Source organism: Scheffersomyces stipitis, chromosome 3 (assembly GCF_000209165.1).
Source record: "Scheffersomyces stipitis CBS 6054 chromosome 3, complete sequence".
Lineage (NCBI taxonomy): Eukaryota > Fungi > Ascomycota > Pichiomycetes > Serinales > Debaryomycetaceae > Scheffersomyces > Scheffersomyces stipitis.
Genome location: NC_009043.1, coordinates 215,502 through 233,685, shown reverse-complemented (window position 1 = coordinate 233,685; position 18,184 = coordinate 215,502). Strand labels below are relative to the sequence as shown.

The following is an 18,184-nucleotide window of genomic DNA, read 5'->3' as shown; positions in this document are numbered from 1 at the left end:
TGTAGAAGTAGAGAACCAGCGGCAGCACGACATCTGTGAAAGGCAAAGTGGCAGGAGGGGCACTCCGGTGAGTTTGAAAACGCTGGCGGCAATGGATTATTTTTTTAGCAGCACAAGCTCCGCATCAACTACGCCGTGCCTTCCACAATTGTGACTTATCTTCTAAACTAAAACACAAAATTTTCCTGGCCTCAAGTCGGGAACTATGTGGGAGGCATCCTCGACGACTAATCAAACCTGAAAGCATTTACGTATGCACGAGCCGGAACCTAATACTGGTGTGCACAGACGCAAGTTGGCCGACCCTGTGGTATCAGGACGGTATTTTTGCCATACTGCCCCTGAGCACTCCCTCAGCCACTTCCGGGAGTGCCTCATCGCCACTTCCGGGGGCAAACTTTTGTCACATTTAGTGTAATGATCTAATTTACTTTTACATCAACATTACAGAAAAATATTACAGGGGAGTGCATGGAACAAATATTTCCCAACAAGTTTGGAAGTCTCTTCTGTTCTCTACCATCACTACAGTTGCGACAGCCAGCAAGGGCTTCACGTTCCCGTCTTGATTGACTTCGTCAGGGCGTTCGCCGGTAATTGCCTTACGCTCAGGTACCTCAGGTACAGCAGCGGAACAATTGCTGTCAGCACAGCAGCGGAACAGGCGTAAATGCAGTCGGAAATGCGTCGGAAGTTTATTAGTTTCATTGGCAACAAACTGGCACCACTTACGTGAAGCTCCATCCGTCTGTTGACCGGCAGCATCTCCGGCCTGTACACGGCTTAGCTCTAGAATTCCAAATCTGAGTAAGCAAGCGTTGGTGGTGGTAGAATGCAACCTGTCAACTCGGCTGTGAACTCGGAGAAAGTTCACAATCTCCGAAAAAAGTTATTATTACGCCCACTGGCAACACCAATTTTTCATTGTGCAAGCGAATATTCTAAGCACAGTGGACTGTAACTCTTCACCAGATCTTATTTTTTCATACTGAATGGGTAAATCCGGGGTAGTCATGGGCAACTGCGCTAACAATGAGCTTCAAAGTTCCACTTAATAGGTGGCGTGCAGAACGATCTCCACTCGAATACTGCTGGGGAGTCCGCTCAGAAAGTGTGAAAGTGGTGACTTTCTTGGGGAAGAAATTAGGTTGATCTTGACGTTTCGGAATTGGAGCTTTGAAGGACGAGATTTTGAGATTTGACCGGTTACCAACATGCAATTTTCAACTGTGGTGATATGCAGGACGCTTTTTGGAAATGGTTTTGAACAACCAAATACAGCAACGAGAGTGAGGCTGTCTTCTATATCGAGCTCGAAGTCTCTTGATTGCGCTAACTAAACTGCTTTTATACTTGCTAATTGTATTATTTGGTGTTTGACATCTATCTGACCAATTTTCTGTGGTTATATTCCCGTTACAATGAACACAGACATGGATATTCTCAATGGAACAGACGATTTCCCGTATCCGATTTCCATCAACAGAACAGATTTCCAAAAGTTCAACCAGAGTGAAATCGACCAGTTCCTATATTCAAATCACCGGTTCACACTGATTGATCTTTTGATCAAAGAATTGACGAAGTTATCAGACGACTTGAACCAGAACCTCTTGGATTTAGTGAATACCGACTACGGCGATTTCATCGAACTAGGCAAGTCTATCAATGGCGGGCTCGATTTGATCAACTTGATTCTGGGAGACTTAAAGAATTTCCGTCTCGACTTGATCAACTATCACACAAAATTTGGCGACTCATACGAACTCATAGACTCGTCGTTGGCTGTAAGGCAGGAGCTCATACGATTGAAGACTCTAGCTAAGGTCAACTTGCTCTTGAACGATCAGGTGACCAACTTTGAAAACGCATTAACAGTAGAAGACGCAGAACAGCCGGTGCTGGCCGCAGGGTATGCCAAAGTAATTCACAAACTAAAGAGCTTGACGGGCTGGTACTTGTCTATCTCGAACTTGTACCATTTCCTCGTGAGCCAAGATACTCCCAAACCATCTGAAGCAACAGTGAAAAATGGAGCAAATAGCGACAACAGCAGCATCAACGGCAATAACACTAGAAGGGCAAGTTTATTGGCTATCAGCACTACATCTACAGGTAACCAATTCATCGAGAATTATCTCAACAACAAGATCTCGTCGTTGAAGTTTGAGTTCAAGAGCTATCTAGACGATGTTCTTACTACAGCTATACGGAACAAGAAAGATCGTGAGGTGAACGAGCTCATTCTCGAACTTTTAAATGTGTACAAGGTGATTGGTCATGAGGAAGACTTGCTTACGATTGTGAAAAGGAATACGAATTAGTAGAAACTCTGCTGGATGTAACTGAATAGAATAGGATATACTAGAATTAAATTTCAATATTTTCACGTGAGTAGTTTCACGTGGTCGGTACATAATTTACATTTTCGCGGCGTATCCCGTGTAATTGACAGCACCAACCAAAGGACGACAAAATCTCATTTTTCAGTATAAGCAATAAAATCTTTAAGCAGAGCGGAAGCTGTATTTGACTGCAAAACTCAGGGATTTCACGATGGTTTTGGGCGACTTATTCACTTCCAGACACCAATGGGAGAATGTGGACAAAAATGGATTGCCGGACTCGGTTCCCGAAGTAGATGAAGTGGGAGCCACTTCGGCACCTTTATTATCGGCATCATACTATATTGGAGCCAAGTGCAAGCCATACAATGACGATTTTATGTTGTGTAAAGACGAGAAAAACGGGGGAACATTAGATTGCTTGAAAGAAGGAAGACGAGTCACGAGATGTGCCATTTCTGCCTTGAAGGATATCAACAAGTACTGCTTTGATGAGTTTAAGCTTCACTACGAGTGTCTCGAACAAGAGAACCACAGAATGGGTCACTGTAGAGCTTCAGAATCTGTTTTAAACAAGTGTCTTTTCCAGAACTTGCAGTTTGAGAAGAAGATTCCTGGTGTGGAACAGCAGATTCACTTGAACCAGAACCCTATTTACCAGGGCACTTCCAATGACAAGAAGAAGACAGCCGAGTTTGTTAAGGCCAAAGAAGCTGCTTCGTAGACATTGTATTTATCAGCACGAGTATCATGACACTCACATTATAGTTCAATGGTAGCAGAACACGAGTCCTGTTGCCTCTGCATTTCATTTCATGACTTGGAATTCATATTTAGAAAATGTATATGAATCATCGTTAACAGATTGTAGGATAGGATTTGGATAGAAAACGAAGAGTGTATGACAACAAGAGTGAACATGCTTCAATTACGTGAGGCACGATATACTTCTGAAGCAACATTTGCTCTATAGGATCTTGTAAGAATCAATACGAAAACGGAGTCCTCAATGAGACCATATGAGATTACCAAATGCTTCTGAATTTTACGAAATATCTTAATGAATAGCTAGTTTGACAAAGTCGTCAATTGCACTGAAAGTCTTATTTTAGGATTTAATATGACATCCTCTAGTAGTCTTGTATTGTACTGGCAGTGGAAATCAGCCTGCTGAATACTAGAGCTCATCTTTAACTATACAATTAAATAGATATATACCTTTGGGAAACAATTCGCAAATTATTCTTAAAGGTTGTTATTCACAGAAATGGCTCTAATACTCTCTATCTCATCTTGAACATTTCAGAAACCCCACTAGTACCTAGCTCTCTCATACTGGAGCCCGTACTCTCCTTCGGTACATTAAGACATTTCTCCTGTATACACGGCAAGAATTCAACCTCATCCAAATAACTATCAAATTTATCAACAGTCAAATCTGAATTGTCAAGCTCGCTTTCTTTTCTCACAACGCCAATTTCTCGTCTCTGTTTCCTCTTTCAAAGCAGAGGCTTCACGGAATACATATAGCGTTACTTTCAGCATGTTTTCCTCGGGAAATTCAGCGGGAGGCGGTCTTTTTGGTGCGTCTCAGAACAATCCAGGCTCTTCTTCCATGTTTGGATCAGCACAACCAGCGTCTGGAACCTTTGGCCAGAATACAGCTACGGCTAGCGGCCCATTGCAAGTGAACACAAACTCTGGTGGTTTATTTGGCGGTGCTTCCAAAGCTCCCGCCACCTCTGGAGGGCTTTTTGGTTCTTCTAGCGGAGTTGGAGGTTTTGGTTCAGCTTCCAATTCGACCGGTTTTGGCAATGCGGCCGGAAATGCCGCTCCAGCTTCGGGATTTGGTGCTTCTAGTAATACTTTAGGTGGCGGATTTGGCCAGACGGGTAACAAACCAGCCACAGCTGCTGGTGGTGGTCTCTTTGGAGGTTCTACCAATTCTAACACTGGAGGTTTGTTTGGGAAGCCTGCCGGAATTGCTGCCCCAGCGGCTTCCACAGGTGGAGGATTGTTTGGCGGAAATACCCAGCAAAATCTGGCTGCTGGAGGTGGACTTTTTGGAGGCTCTACAGCTACTTCTGGTGGCTTATTTGGCAATAAACCCAGTGGAGCTGCTGGAAATAGTGGAGGATTGTTTGGAAGTGGGAACACTGCTTCTGGTGGCAACACTGCCGGCATGTTTGGTGCCAATACTGCCAATTCTGGAGTCAATACCGGTTCTAGTTTATTTGGAAGCAAGCCGGCAGCATCTACAAGTGGAGGACTTTTTGGAACTTCTAATACAGCCTCTAATACAGGAGGGGGATTGTTTGGATCTCAGCAGCAACAGCAACAGCAACAACAGCAGCAACAACAACAACCACAACAGTCTTCTTTATTTGGAGTCAATTCAACCAACAATGCCCAGCCAGCTTTTGGCTGGAACAGTAGCCAACAACAGAAGTCTAGTTTTGGCACGTCTCAACCAGCATTAAACAACACATTTGGTGCAACTAATCCTATCGCATCGGCAGCTCCAGCTTCCAACACTAATAACAAGTATACACCAGCAATAAACGATCAGTTGATCAAGATCAAAGAGCAATGGGACCCTAATTCGCCTAAATGTGCATTGAAGACTCACTTCTACAACAAATTCAGTGAGCAGGAAATCAACATTCTCTTGAACCAGCAGAGACCTAACAACGAAACCCCAGAAGACTGGGATAACGCTATGAGCAAAAGACCCACGGCTAGCCATTATCCTATCAAGATTTCGTCATTTAACGATGTAGCACAGAGAATAGAAACTCAGCTTGAACATGTGTCAAAGTCTAGGGTGATATTGAATGAAATCAACGAGAAACTGAATGCATTGTCTTCCAAGCACGATTTGGAAAATACTACTAGAATTTTAAAGGCGAAAGCCAAACATACAAAGTTGTCAAGAAGGTTGTTGAGATTGGCCACAGTGTTGGCCATCTTGAAGTTGAAGGGTTACCCTCTTTTGCCAGAAGAAGAAGAGATTTCCAAGCAGTTCGATGTGTTATCTTCTAAGCTTAATGATCCAAACAGTCCCGTAGGGAAGTTGAGTGACGTCTTTGCCAGATTGGCAATCTTGAAAGAGAGAGCCGAGGACTTGAACTACCAGTTCGAAGTCTCTATTGGTGGGTTGAACGGTTTGGCTAATGATGACAAACAGGAACAGAGAGTGGCTGAACAGAAAAACAGCAATATCGAAGAGACCATCAACAAGTTATCCAAGGTTCTCTTGAAGCAACAAATGGGATTGAACTACTTGAACGAGGTGTTGGAGAAGGATTTGGAGGTGGTGGAAAAGGTTGCTTCTCGCTAAGAGAAGATCCTACTAATGTATATTAAATAGATCACAACAAAAGTAATAGTAGATACTGCTAAGTGCTAGTAAATGTTATGTAGAGACCGAGTGAGTATTCATGGTAATGATGTTATATATACAGTTAAGCAATATTGAATCTATATGAACCCAGTAAATGGGATACTCTTTTTTGGTTTGGGCAGAATCCATCTGGTTAAAGGCGAGAGACCAATTTTGATAGTGATAGGATCGAACTTATGAAACTTCTGGAAGTTGTGCCGTATATTAGCACGGAGAAAATTGTAATTGAAATTCTTTTCATTTTCAGCCGGCCGTATATGAGCAAAGGGGTTATACACTGTGCATGATGGAATAGTATACCGATTATCGTATTTTAGGCCGTCTTTGACAAGACGGTGCTTGAATGGTATCTCAATTTCTCCATTCAAATATCGTTCGTCGTTTTCGATATACGAATAACGTGGAAGAGCCACTATGGATGATATGTTGTCAACGATCTTCTTCTGCGATGCTAGTAGAGTAACCTCATCCTCTACTGAATTAATGTCGTTCAGATTTTCAATTTCTTTTGTTATTTCAATAGAGCCAAACGCATCTTTTCTAGAAGGATTGAATACTACAAAGAGCTCCTGGCCATAAACAGCGCAATTGGACTTGTCCCTTTCCACCTTGAAGAACTCAACTTTTCCCAAGTTTCGCAATCCATTGAGGATATGGCCCACTTCTTTGGAGTTCGTAGGAGGAGGTGACATGTGCATCCGTACAGAGACGAGATATCGCAAAGAGTCTATACCAGGCTTCATGACCAAGTATTCAATTTGTTAGCAGCTATCGGTGAGCTGTATGAATATAATTGAAAATAAATTGAAATCTGGAGAAATACTTCAGACTTCGCTAAATTATATTCAATTTCTAGAAAGAACGCGAAAAAGTGCCAAAAGTGCGCATCTAAATATAAGATGAACTTCTACTTCCTGACAAAATGCACTTTATTAATTCTTCTTCTTCTCTAACAGCAGAAGCAGATGGAAGGGAATGGTGTGATCTCGGACCTCAAACAGAGATTGACGTCGTTGTTGAACAAAGACATTAATGATAGACTTATAGGTTCAGTGACTTCCTTCTACAAAAGAAGCAGAACTCCAGATGAGTTTTCAACATTCATGAAAGTGTTGGGTGTAGACGAGGAAAATTCCAAAAGTATCTACAACTTTGTATCTGGACATATCTATGATTTGGAAACACAATTGAATAGAAACAATAATTCAGCTCCAACTACAAGTTCCACAAGTATACATAAAGAGCATCTGAAGTTGCAACCAAAACTGAAGAAATCAAAATTAGCACTTGTATTCGATGACGAAAACGAACAAGTAGATGAAAAGCCTCAAAGCTCACAGAAGTTTGATACAATAAAGACAACCGGTGCAAAAGTTCACAAAAGAGTAACTTTGCTGTTCAGTGACGAGGAAGAAGAAAAAGAAGGTCCTATCAAGTCAGGAACTTACAATAAGCCCTTCAGTTTCAAGAAAATCAAGAAAGAAGATGCGTTACGAATTAAGCAAGATGTCGAGATGGCGCCAATTCGTAATGAAAAGTCTCATGCAAGGAAACCAGAAAATTTAGTACCCACAAAGAAAACAGGTACGTCTACTGAACCCAAAAAAGTACATCCAATCGACCCAGTAGACGACGAATCGTTCAGCGAGCTCAAACGAGAAGATGAAATTCTTGACTTTAACATAGAAAACGACAGAGAATGGTACATGGCAGATGAGTATGGGCAAGCAGCCAAAGAAGATGTAGAAAATTTAGAGGCCATATACCAAAAGCCTCAAACCAAATTCCAAGTTAAGAAAAGAATTCATCTCAACAAAACTGGAGGTGGGTTCAACGAATTGACAGGCGAGTATACTGATTACGATCATGACCAGGGTGGAGATTCGTTATTTGCAAGAATTCCTATAACGTACCACAGCTTTGTCCCTCCGTTTTTGGAGGACACCAGGAAGTATTTACATATTCAACTAGATGATGGAACTAGTGCACGTAGCATTGGTCCAACCATAAATCCAATCAAAGACTCAACATCAGAATTAGCGGTACTGGCCAAGACTGGAAGCATGGTTGTTAAAGAACGTAAGATGAAAAGAGAAAGAGCAGCTCAAGCTAAAGAAAGAGCCGGGTTTGGAGGCTCCAAGATAGGAAATGTACTTGGAGGAGACGATGAAAGTGTGCCTACAGAGAAGCCACTGGGATATTCAGAAGACAATGCCTACAATATGGATGTAGACGATGAGAGAAGAATCAACGATCAACGAAAGTCATTACCTGCTTTTGCTGTACGTACAGACTTAATTAGGACTATCAAAGAAAACCAAGTCACAATTGTAATTGGTGAAACAGGTTCAGGAAAAACTACACAGCTTACCCAGTTTCTCTATGAAGAAGGGTTGGGAGCTAACTTGGCATCAGATGGTGAACGTAAGATGATTGGATGCACACAGCCTCGTCGAGTAGCTGCCATGTCAGTGGCTAAAAGAGTCAGTGAAGAAAGACGTTGTGTTCTTGGGAAAGAAGTTGGGTATGCTATCCGATTTGAAGACAAGACTGATTCTCAAAAGACTGTCATAAAATATATGACCGAAGGTATTTTACTTCGTGAAGTATTGATGGACCCCATGTTGGAGAAATACTCGTGCATTATCATGGACGAAGCACATGAAAGGTCGGTCAACACAGATGTATTATTGGGATTATTTAAACAGCTTGTTAGTCGCAGAAGAGATTTGAAGCTCATAATTACTTCTGCTACAATGAATGCAGATCGCTTTACTCAATTCTTTGGAGATGCTCCACAGTTCACCATTCCTGGCAGAACCTTCCCAGTGGAAGTCTTCTTTAGTAAGAATACCTGCTCAGACTACGTAGAGGCAGCAGTGAAACAGATATTGACTATTCACCTCCAGACTGCGAGCAAGTCACAGGACCAGCAGAACGATGGTGATATCTTGGTTTTTATGACTGGTCAAGAGGATATTGAAATGACTTGTCAGCTTCTTCAAGAAAAACTAGATATGCTAGAAAACCCACCACCGTTGGATATACTTCCAATTTACTCTGCATTACCGGCTGACTTACAGAAGAAAATCTTCAGCAAAAGCAGCTCCAAAAGAAAAGTAGTTGTAGCCACGAACATTGCTGAAACATCCTTAACAGTGGATGGTATTAAGTACGTCGTTGATGCTGGCCTTGTGAAGGTCAAAGTGTATAATCCCAAACTTGGAATGGACACATTGCAAGTGGTGCCCATTTCTTTTGCCAACGCCCAACAGAGAAGCGGAAGAGCTGGTAGAACAGGTCCAGGGATAACTTATAGATTATACACGGAAAGAGCAGTTGAAGAGGATAAAATGTATCTTCAGCCAATTCCTGAAATCCAAAGGGCAAATCTTACCAACGTTTTATTGTTGTTAAAATCGCTAAAGGTTGACGACATTAACTTGTTTCCATTCTTGGATCCCCCTCCCAAAGATGTTCTTAATTGCTCTCTTTTCGAGTTGTGGTCTATTGGAGCACTTGACAACTTTGGTGACTTGACTGATTTGGGAAGGGCACTAACGGAATTCCCAATAGAGCCAACCCTTTCCAAGGCTATAATCTTGTCGAGTAGACCCGAATTCAATTGTTCAGAAGAAATCATAACTATTGTGGCCATGCTTTCTGTCCCACCTGTGTATTTCAGACCCAAAGAAAGAGCTGAAGAAGCCGACGCGGCTCGAGAGAAGTTTCTCATATCAGAATCAGATCACCTCACTTTGTTGAATGTCTATGTTCAATGGGAAACGAACTTACGAAAACTTAAGAACAATTACGGCAAGATTAATAGTTGGTGCAGCCGGAACTTTCTTCAATTGAAGTCGTTGCTTAGAGCTAAAGATATTAAGAACCAATTAATATTTATCATGAACAAAAACAGGCTTCCCGTAGTCAGATCAAAATCAGATGATGACATAAGAAAGTGCTTATGTGCTTCGTTTTTCCAACAACTGGCGAAGTTGATCAAGGTCAATGTTAATGGCAGTCCTGAGTTTATCAATCTTCGTCACAACTATATGAAAATGTATTTACATCCAACTAGTGCTTTGGTAGGAAGTACTCCAGAAAGCATTTATGTCATCTACCACGAATTGGTTTTGACAACCAGGGAATACATGAATGTTGTGACCGTAGTAGACCCGTTGTGGTTGTTTGAGTTTGGGAACAAGTTCTTCTTTGTCCCTGATAGATACAAGCTGAAGATTCTCGACAAGGTTGATTTTGAACTTCTTGACGTTTCCGAAACCCAAATGAAATTCAAGAAAGATTTGGACACTTACCGCAAAATCCAGGATTCTAAAAGCCATAAAAAGAAACAACTCAATGTCATCAATGATAGCAAAGTTGGTGCCCTAAAATGGAAAAGACGAGGTATTTAAAATCTACAGAATCACTCTTTCGTCAGTTTCGTAGCTTTATTATTAGAATTAGAACTTATTAACATTAATGAACTTTTATGGGGTATCTTACCCCACAGACCTTCTATGTACAAAATCTATACGAGCACAACGTTGTCTATGAGTCTGGCCACACCAGAACCGTCTTCCTTTGGAACCCTAACGGCGGTGGAGATGATAGCTCCTGTGCCTGGAACTACATACTCCAAATCGTCCAACGTCTCTGGGTGGCTGACAGCAATGTACTCCACTTCAAAATCCTTGTTAGAAGTATACACCTTTTTGATTTTGTCTAGTATTTCCGCACTAGATACCTTCCCGGCTCCGTTATCTTTTTGTTGTTCGTAAAAAGTAGCTCCAGCAGTCAAGCCTTGGTAGATGACAGCACTTTCCTGTTTAGTGGAGTCTGACAAGTAGGCATTTCTGGAAGACATGGCTAAGCCGTTTTGTTCACGCAAGGTGGGTAGGACCTTGACCTCTGTATTTATCAACAAGTCCCTGACCAAGTTTTTTATCACTACACACTGCTGGGCATCTTTCTGACCAAAGTACACTCTATCTGGCGTGACTATGTTCAATAACTTGGTAACAACCGTAGCAACACCACGGAAAAACTGCGGTCTTGTTACTCCCTCAAGCTGTTCAGAACAACCGTGAACTGTCACGAAAGCCCCTCTCTGATTGGCGACATCTAGGGTGATTCCTGAAGGGTACATCTCTGTAATCTTGGGAATGAACACAGCATCTACAGGCTTAGAGACAAATTTCTGAGACAACAACTTCATATCGGTGTCCACCGTCCGAGGATAGGCATCCAAGTCCTCATGGGGAGCAAACTGAGAAGGATTTACGAAGATAGAAACTACGGTCCTGTCATTGTCCTTCAAACTCTGGTTCACCAAAGTACAATGTCCATCATGCAAAGCTCCCATAGTTGGTATAAAGCCAACCGTTTCTCGGTTCAAAAGACAATGCTGCCTCCATTGTCTGACTTGCTGGACAGTGCGGAATATCTTGATAGAGTTGGAAACCGTCATGGCGATACAAAGTTATCAGACTAAAAGACTCAGCACAAGAGTGGTGAAAAAAAAAGCTGGGGTAGAAATTTTTTTCAGGCCAAATCGTGATGCTCGGATCTCATCTCCGAGGCCCCGACACAGACGAAGATACAGAATACATATTAACTGGATAGCACTGGCTACCTTGACTCAATAATCTACCTGGTCGCCCCTCTGAGCTCTAATAGTATTTCAAAATTCATTCGAGACATTTCCAAGGTGGGTGGCTGGATTCGACTGGAAATCGGCTTCTATATTGTTATTTGGGCTGCAACCTCGGCTGCAAAAAATGAGAGTCCGTCGTATATAAGCTCTATACTTTTCCGTACATTTATCATCTGTTTTAGCAACAGACTATAACGAAAAGAAAACAGATAAACCCTTCTTTTGTGAAGAAAAATCTTGACTCCGATACTAAATATCTTCTGCTTATTGTTCGTCGTGAATTAATTTCTCGTAAAATAACCAAAAAACGTTACGAAAGGCATTCCTACACCAATACAGTAATTTATGAAATGAAACTCCACCGCAGCCTCCCGAAAGCAGAATTTCTATTTTCTAACACGTTCACATACAAAACGGTGTGTATTTTCCTGAAATGCAATGGAACCTTTTGGTGCTGTAATGCAAATGCATGGCACAATCAAGATATACATGCACCCACATAATTCTAGAAGAGATATAGTGAAACACACATGCTTCTGGTACCAGGATGGAATGGGATATGTAATTAATGTGGCTAGAACATGAAACCATTCTGAAGCCAAACGTTTCTGCAATTTTGACGAAGTCTCTGTTTTCAATTAGGACAAAAGAAGGAGTGACATCTGAACCAAACTATGTACTTTGTTAATGTTCTGTTCGACATGAAAGCATGTTCATTTAAAATGGTGAGATTGCAAGTATGGAAAGATGTTCAAGTATTTCAAACATTGTTTATTATTAGAACAGCCGTTGTTCAAATCCTAACCCTGTGCCAATGCATCCACGGACTTCAACCGATACAGGTTTACACGCTTTGAAACAATGAAATATTAGGGAACTTACGAGAATTATTTCTGTAGCCTAAAAAAAGACGTTTGCATATGCTTAAACAGCCAGTTGCATTAACTCCTGTTCTGCTTTATGCTGCCCACGGAATATAAAAACTAATACCCTGCGCACCTAAAATCCGGAAGTTCGAATTGCATGAGAAACGTCTCAGAAGTAGACAGTCAACGGTCTCAAGACTCAATGTTCTAGAATAGGTTCCCGGTATTTGAATACAGTGTAAAATGTCCTGTTTCTGGAGGTTTCCCATAGAGTATTAAGAACAAGCTCTGCAAATTTGTGTTTTCACTGTGTTGCTATCTACGTAACTGCTGTAGTTGCTATTTATGCTCAACATATAACAATTGAATTTCCAACAGTTTATGGATAGCTATGGCAGGCAATGGTGGTTGACTTGTAAATTCGTACAATATGTCAGGACTCTGCTATTCTGCGGTCCAGGAGCTAGGAGCTTCAAATCCTGTTACTTTAATCTAGCTCCGAAGCAGTGTTTATGAACATGGGTACTTGTAAAACACTCTTACACTTGGAAATTCCGTGAACATTATACCTGAAGACTTACAAGAATCTTTTCATATAGCAAAAATTCGATTAAAGAAGAGGTCTCAAACAAGACATTACTGGCAAGATAACCCGCAGTTGAGCTGCGGAGTCGGAATTAGACTTTATCGGAAGAAGTGAGCTACAAGGGACCGGGATTTGGCTGGTTGAACAAATATGACTACCCATACTACTCAATTTACGATTATTCCATCTGGAGCTTTTCTATATTTTGGTTATCGCTCTAACCTTATGCCTTGTGAAAATAGAGATCCAGAAAATTGGCATATCCGGTTTAAGGTTATGGTCCTCGGTTATTTTTTGGTGCATGCAAGTGACATTTCAATTTAAAAACGGCTCTTTCTGCTATCAGAATTATTCATAAAAGTATCCCAGCTCTACTGAAAAAATGTCCTTCGATTTGGAGAAAAAGATAACCACTGCCCATATACCTCGGGCCAGTGGTTCGACTATTTTAGCCTCAGACACCTTGAATGTCGTCTACAACAAGTACAAGTCAACGGCTGCAATTCCTACAGATGCCATCAGATACAACTTGATTTTCTCCCATGGAACAGGAATGAACAAGTCGATCTGGCACTATCACATCAAAAGCTTGTTTGAGTGGTCGCAGAAGAGCAACGGAAAAATCTACATCGACTCCGTCATTGCCATCGATGCTGCTGGCCATGGTGATTCAGGAGTTATCAACAGGAATAAGCTCGGCTGGATTTTCAGATGGGACGAAGGAGGCAAAGACATTATTGAAGTGGTCAGAAACGAACACAGAACTACGGGGGATTTCCAAAATAACTTCAAGTCAAGAAACATCCTCATTGGACATTCCATGGGAGGCTTTCTGTCATTGTTGGCTGCTTTCTATGAGCCGGACTTGTTCGATGCAACTGTGCCAATAGAACCTGTCGTTTATCTTGACTCCAGATCAACTCGTAAATTTTCTCAGAGATTTCTGATCATAGGCAAGATGATCATCAATGAATTCGACACGAAACAGGCATTTGAAGATTTCTTCAAGGTGCACTCGTTTTACAAGAACATAGACCCCAAGGTAATGGACGACTTCTTGAATGATGAATTATTGGAAGTGATCGACCCTAAAACCAAAGACGTCAAGTACCGCATCAAGTCAAGTTCTCAAGCCCAGATGGCAGGATATGTATCTTCTGCTTTGGTGTTGCCTCTAGGCATGGATATTTACAAACACATCAGAGTCCCCATTGCCCATGTCATTGGTAAGAACGCTAAATGGAACCCTCCCGAATCCACTGAATTTTTCAGAGGCAGTGTAAATCCAGATTTTTTAGCAGCTACATACGATATTGAAGGAGGTGAACATTTGGTCAATGCGGAAAAGCCAGACGATTTACTCGAGGTTCTCAAAGATTTCATCTTGAAGAGAAAAGTTGAGTTCAAAAGTACTGCTGCGCAACTTCCAGAGCAAAAAGCAGAGGGTTTGAGACAAAAGGTATTTGAATCTGAGATCCCCAAGTTGCTTAATGGTGATTTAGGCACATTGTACGGAATACAACACACCGCCTTGGCCAAAGCTTCCAAGTTGTAAGCGCTACATTTCTATAGAGTTTATTAGAAGAAGCATCAATACATGCTAATAAAACAATCTCATACTAAATAACTAGACTAGATTTACCAAAATCTTTAGAAACTTGAATATCTGAAGACAGTCCGATAACGAAAAACTATTGATGATGGCTTGTGCAAGGAAAGCAAAGCAGTCGTCTTGCAACGGCTGCAACTGGAGATAGTAGATTAACTTTATTTTCGGAATCAAAGCTGAAAGGTTCTACGCATGAAATTGCCGAAAGAATCTGCACATGAACAATCTCAAGCCAAATCAGATTGTAGAGCAATTGCAATTCAACCGTACGGTTCCCTTTCTTCGCCTCTTATTCTTCGGTCCCAATTGCCATACCGAAGTAAGCCCATCTCGAAATTCTTCATATTCTACATCTTCTACACTAACTATTCTAGTGTTACTTCAGGCCTCTCTTTGCTACCCTGAAGCCCCAGATTTCTGGAGATGGTTCTAAAGCATCGAGCCGGAAATACAGGATTCTCATTTACCATGCCCCTCTCCGGATATAATTAGAGATGGGACAAAGACGGCGTACAATATCAGCCGTGGAGTCTGATCCCTACCCCATATGAAGTCTTTATGTCACATGAAACAGTCGGCAGAAGTTCTCTGCCATGAAGTCGCATGTTAATCGACGAATGTCACATTCTTTGTTTCCTCGGGTATTACCCAATAGAATAGAGGTCGGAAATCTGGGGTTGCAGGCTGAAATAAAAACAGAACTATTTAGGTGAGTGGTTTCCTTCAAGGAAAATAGATTACCTTTCTTGTAGCTTTTCCAACATAACTGATAAAATAGTCCATTCTGAAGATGTCCTACACCCTCGAGAAGAAAGTCGCTAATGCCCACTTTCCCAGAGCACCTGGTAGTACTCTTGTTTCTTCTGAGAGATTAAATGTAGTCTACAACAAGTACAAATCTACCACTACAATCCCAGCAGATGCCATTCGTTTCAATTTCGTCTTTGCTCATGGTACAGGAATGAACAAGGCCATTTGGCACTTCCACATCACTCAGTTGTTTGAATGGCAGGCGAAAAGCAATGGCAAGATCTACATCGACACAATTGTGTCAGTCGACGCAGTTGGCCATGGTGATTCTGGTGTTCTCAACGATGGTAAACTTGGCTGGATTTCCAGATGGGACGAAGGAGCAAGGGACTTGCTTGAAGTAATCAGACAAGAACAAGCCTCCACAGGAGACTTGACCAACGATCTCAAGTCGAGAAATATTCTTGTGGGCCATTCTATGGGTGGTTTCCTGTCTCTTTTTGCTGGCTTCCACGAACCAAACTTGGTTGACTCTATCGTTGCTGTGGAACCTGTGTTGTACGCTAATGCAAAGGAAATAGGTAAGTTTGCCAAAAGATTCGCCATGATTGGCCTGATGCTTGTGGACGAGTTTGCAAGTTACAAGGATTATGAGGATTTTTTCAAGGTATACTCCTTCTACAAGAATATTGATCCAAGAGTTATGGAGGACTTTATCCAGGACGAGTTGCTTGTTGTAGCGGACCCCGTTTCTGACAAGAAGTCGTTCAAGACAAAGACATCCAAGGCTGCTCAAATAGCAGCTTACACATCAGGAATGCCGTCGCTTATCGCAGGTATGGACGAATACCAACATATTAACGTTCCAATCACCCATGTAGCTGGCAAGACTGCCAAGTGGAATGCTCGTGAAACAAATCCATTTTTCAGAGGTGCCATTAAGCCAGAATATTTGGTTGGCGTCTATGACGTTGAAGGTGGTGAGCACTTACTCCATGCCGAACAGCCTGACGTAATGGTTAAAATACTACAAGAACATACTACAAAGAGACAAGTAGACTACCTGAAGCACCTCCAAGAAGTACCAGAATTCAAGTTCAAAGGCTCCAAAGAAAAGATACTGGAAGCTGAAGTTGAAGGAAAATTGCTTCAGGGACGTTTCCTTGAATTGCACGGTTACGGTTACAAGCTCCCACCCAAGTTGTAGATCAGTGGATAGCGCCCTGAATACGTTTTAGATACTTAAATATTAGCACTAATTTCATGTTTAAGAGACGATCATAAAACTGCATATAACATTGAATATTTTCACGTGACAAAATTCGATGAGATTCACGTGACTCAAAACTTTTTTATGAATTTTTCAATCCATCGTATTTCTATACAACTTTATCGGTAATTTCTCTAGTTTAATTTAAGTTCGCTAAACGCGCAGAGAGACCATGAGCGTATCCAGAGAAGTCGTATTAGCACATATTAAGGAGTATTTATCAAGGGACAGTGCTTTTGCCAAGGTTTCCAAGGCTTTGTCCAAGGCTGTGGAGGCAGAAAACTTGGAATTGCCAGAAGTTGAAACCAAGTTGGAAGATGTGATACCAAAGTCTGAAGAAGATGCCAAAGTTGAAGAATCCGACAGTTCTGATTCTGGAAGCTCTTCAGACTCTGATAGTTCTGATTCTAGTAGTTCTGACTCTGACTCTGATTCTGATTCTGATTCTGATGATGAATCTGATGATAAATCTGATGATGAGGACAAGACTCAAGAAGCCACTCCAGCAACTTCTTCTCAGAAGGAAAGTTCTTCTTCTGATAGCGAGGACTCTAGTGATGACTCTAGTGACGATTCCGGCTCGGACTCCGATTCTTCAAGTGACTCCGACTCGTCATCGTCTGATTCCGACTCTTCTTCATCTGATTCTGACTCTTCTAGTGACTCTGACTCTTCTTCGTCTGAATCCGACTCTTCAAGTGATTCTGATTCTGATTCCGATTCCGACTCCTCTTCATCCGACTCTTCTAACTCCGACTCTTCCAGCGATTCCGATTCAGACGAAGAAGAAGAAACCAAGCCTGAATCCAAAAAGAGAAAAGCCGAGTCCTCTTCAGACTTCGACTCCGAGTCCTCTTCAGATTCAGAAGCTGACTCAGATCTTGCTCCAAAGAAGAGAAAGACAGACAGCTCTTCTCAAACTGAATCTATCAGTTCTGTATCTACTTCTCCAGAACCAGCCGGTATCCCAGCTGAAGTGGAACCAGAATTGAAAGCTGGACAAAGAAAGCATTTCTCAAGAATAGACAGAACCAAGATCTCATTTGAAGACCACGTCTTGCAAGACAATACATACAAGGGAGCTGCTGGTACCTGGGGTGAGGTTGCCAACTCCAAATTGGGAGCTGTCAGAGGCAAAGATTTTACCAAGAATAAAAACAAGATGAAAAGAGGCGCCTACAAGGGAGGTTCCATTACTTTTGCATCTGGATCATACAAGTTCACCGATTAAACAGGTTCATTCGCATTGTACAATAGAGAGCTTCACTCAGAAGGTCTGAGATGATTGCTATAGATTCATAGGAAAGATTGCTGAATAGATAAATTAGAAGCAATAGTATCAATGACGTAGAAACGTAATCAACCTGAAATAGTGGATTGAAGTAGTAAGTGGTATACAATAGCAAAAAAGTATACTACTGAAAAAATACCGACAGCAGCAGGATTCGAACCTGCGCGGGAAATCCCAACTGATAACCCGAATAATTCGAGTCAGTCGCCTTAACCACTCGGCCACACTGCCCTTTTGTGAACTAGAAATTCAGTTTTTAACCTCGTACGAAATATAAATCACGCGTTTATCACGCGTTTAACACGTGATAAACAATTCTGAAGTGCTATTATAATAGGGAAGAATATTAGGAAATTGTTAATTGGTAATCTTTTGGAATGATATGTCACTGAAGCATCAATGTAT

At 41.6% G+C, this 18,184-nt stretch overlaps 8 protein-coding genes across 8 annotated transcripts; 6 read left to right on the top strand and 2 right to left on the bottom strand. All coding sequences in view use genetic code 12, as the record gives it.

The window, feature by feature from the left end:
• Positions 1-1,421: 1,421 nt before the first annotated feature.
• Positions 1,422-2,324, top strand: PICST_30506 (predicted protein; the record flags this gene model as incomplete). The annotated part of the gene is made up of 1 exon (XM_001383638.1): positions 1,422-2,324. One exon carries the CDS (start codon positions 1,422-1,424, stop codon positions 2,322-2,324), a length of 903 nt encoding a protein of 300 aa, XP_001383675.2.
• A 219-nt stretch (positions 2,325-2,543) lies between these two features.
• PICST_82538 (NADH dehydrogenase) lies at positions 2,544-3,204 on the top strand. The gene has a single exon (XM_001383637.1). It carries the CDS (start codon positions 2,557-2,559, stop codon positions 3,067-3,069), a length of 513 nt encoding a protein of 170 aa, XP_001383674.1. The 5' UTR covers positions 2,544-2,556; the 3' UTR covers positions 3,070-3,204.
• Positions 3,205-3,888: 684 nt separating this feature from the next.
• PICST_82631 (predicted protein) lies at positions 3,889-5,752 on the top strand (the record flags this gene model as incomplete). Its single annotated transcript, XM_001383636.1, has 3 exons — positions 3,889-4,123; positions 4,217-4,510; positions 4,559-5,752. 3 exons carry the CDS (start codon positions 3,889-3,891, stop codon positions 5,683-5,685), a joined length of 1,656 nt encoding a protein of 551 aa, XP_001383673.2.
• A 73-nt stretch (positions 5,753-5,825) lies between these two features.
• PICST_30503 (predicted protein) lies at positions 5,826-6,491 on the bottom strand (the record flags this gene model as incomplete). The annotated part of the gene is made up of 1 exon (XM_001383290.1): positions 5,826-6,491. One exon carries the CDS (start codon positions 6,489-6,491, stop codon positions 5,826-5,828), a length of 666 nt encoding a protein of 221 aa, XP_001383327.2.
• A 3,791-nt stretch (positions 6,492-10,282) lies between these two features.
• PAN4 (pantothenate synthase) lies at positions 10,283-11,221 on the bottom strand (the record flags this gene model as incomplete). Its single annotated transcript, XM_001383289.1, has 1 exon — positions 10,283-11,221. One exon carries the CDS (start codon positions 11,219-11,221, stop codon positions 10,283-10,285), a length of 939 nt encoding a protein of 312 aa, XP_001383326.1.
• A 2,020-nt stretch (positions 11,222-13,241) lies between these two features.
• On the top strand, positions 13,242-14,414 carry PICST_30500 (predicted protein; the record flags this gene model as incomplete). Its single annotated transcript, XM_001383635.1, has 1 exon — positions 13,242-14,414. The coding sequence occupies one exon, from the start codon at positions 13,242-13,244 to the stop codon at positions 14,412-14,414; it is 1,173 nt and encodes a 390-aa protein (XP_001383672.2).
• An 844-nt stretch (positions 14,415-15,258) lies between these two features.
• Positions 15,259-16,425, top strand: PICST_67215 (predicted protein; the record flags this gene model as incomplete). Its single annotated transcript, XM_001383634.1, has 1 exon — positions 15,259-16,425. One exon carries the CDS (start codon positions 15,259-15,261, stop codon positions 16,423-16,425), a length of 1,167 nt encoding a protein of 388 aa, XP_001383671.2.
• Positions 16,426-16,660: 235 nt separating this feature from the next.
• Positions 16,661-17,719, top strand: SRP40.1 (nonribosomal protein of the nucleolus and coiled bodies; the record flags this gene model as incomplete). Its single annotated transcript, XM_001383633.1, has 1 exon — positions 16,661-17,719. One exon carries the CDS (start codon positions 16,661-16,663, stop codon positions 17,717-17,719), a length of 1,059 nt encoding a protein of 352 aa, XP_001383670.1.
• Between the last annotated feature and the right edge of the window lie 465 nt (positions 17,720-18,184).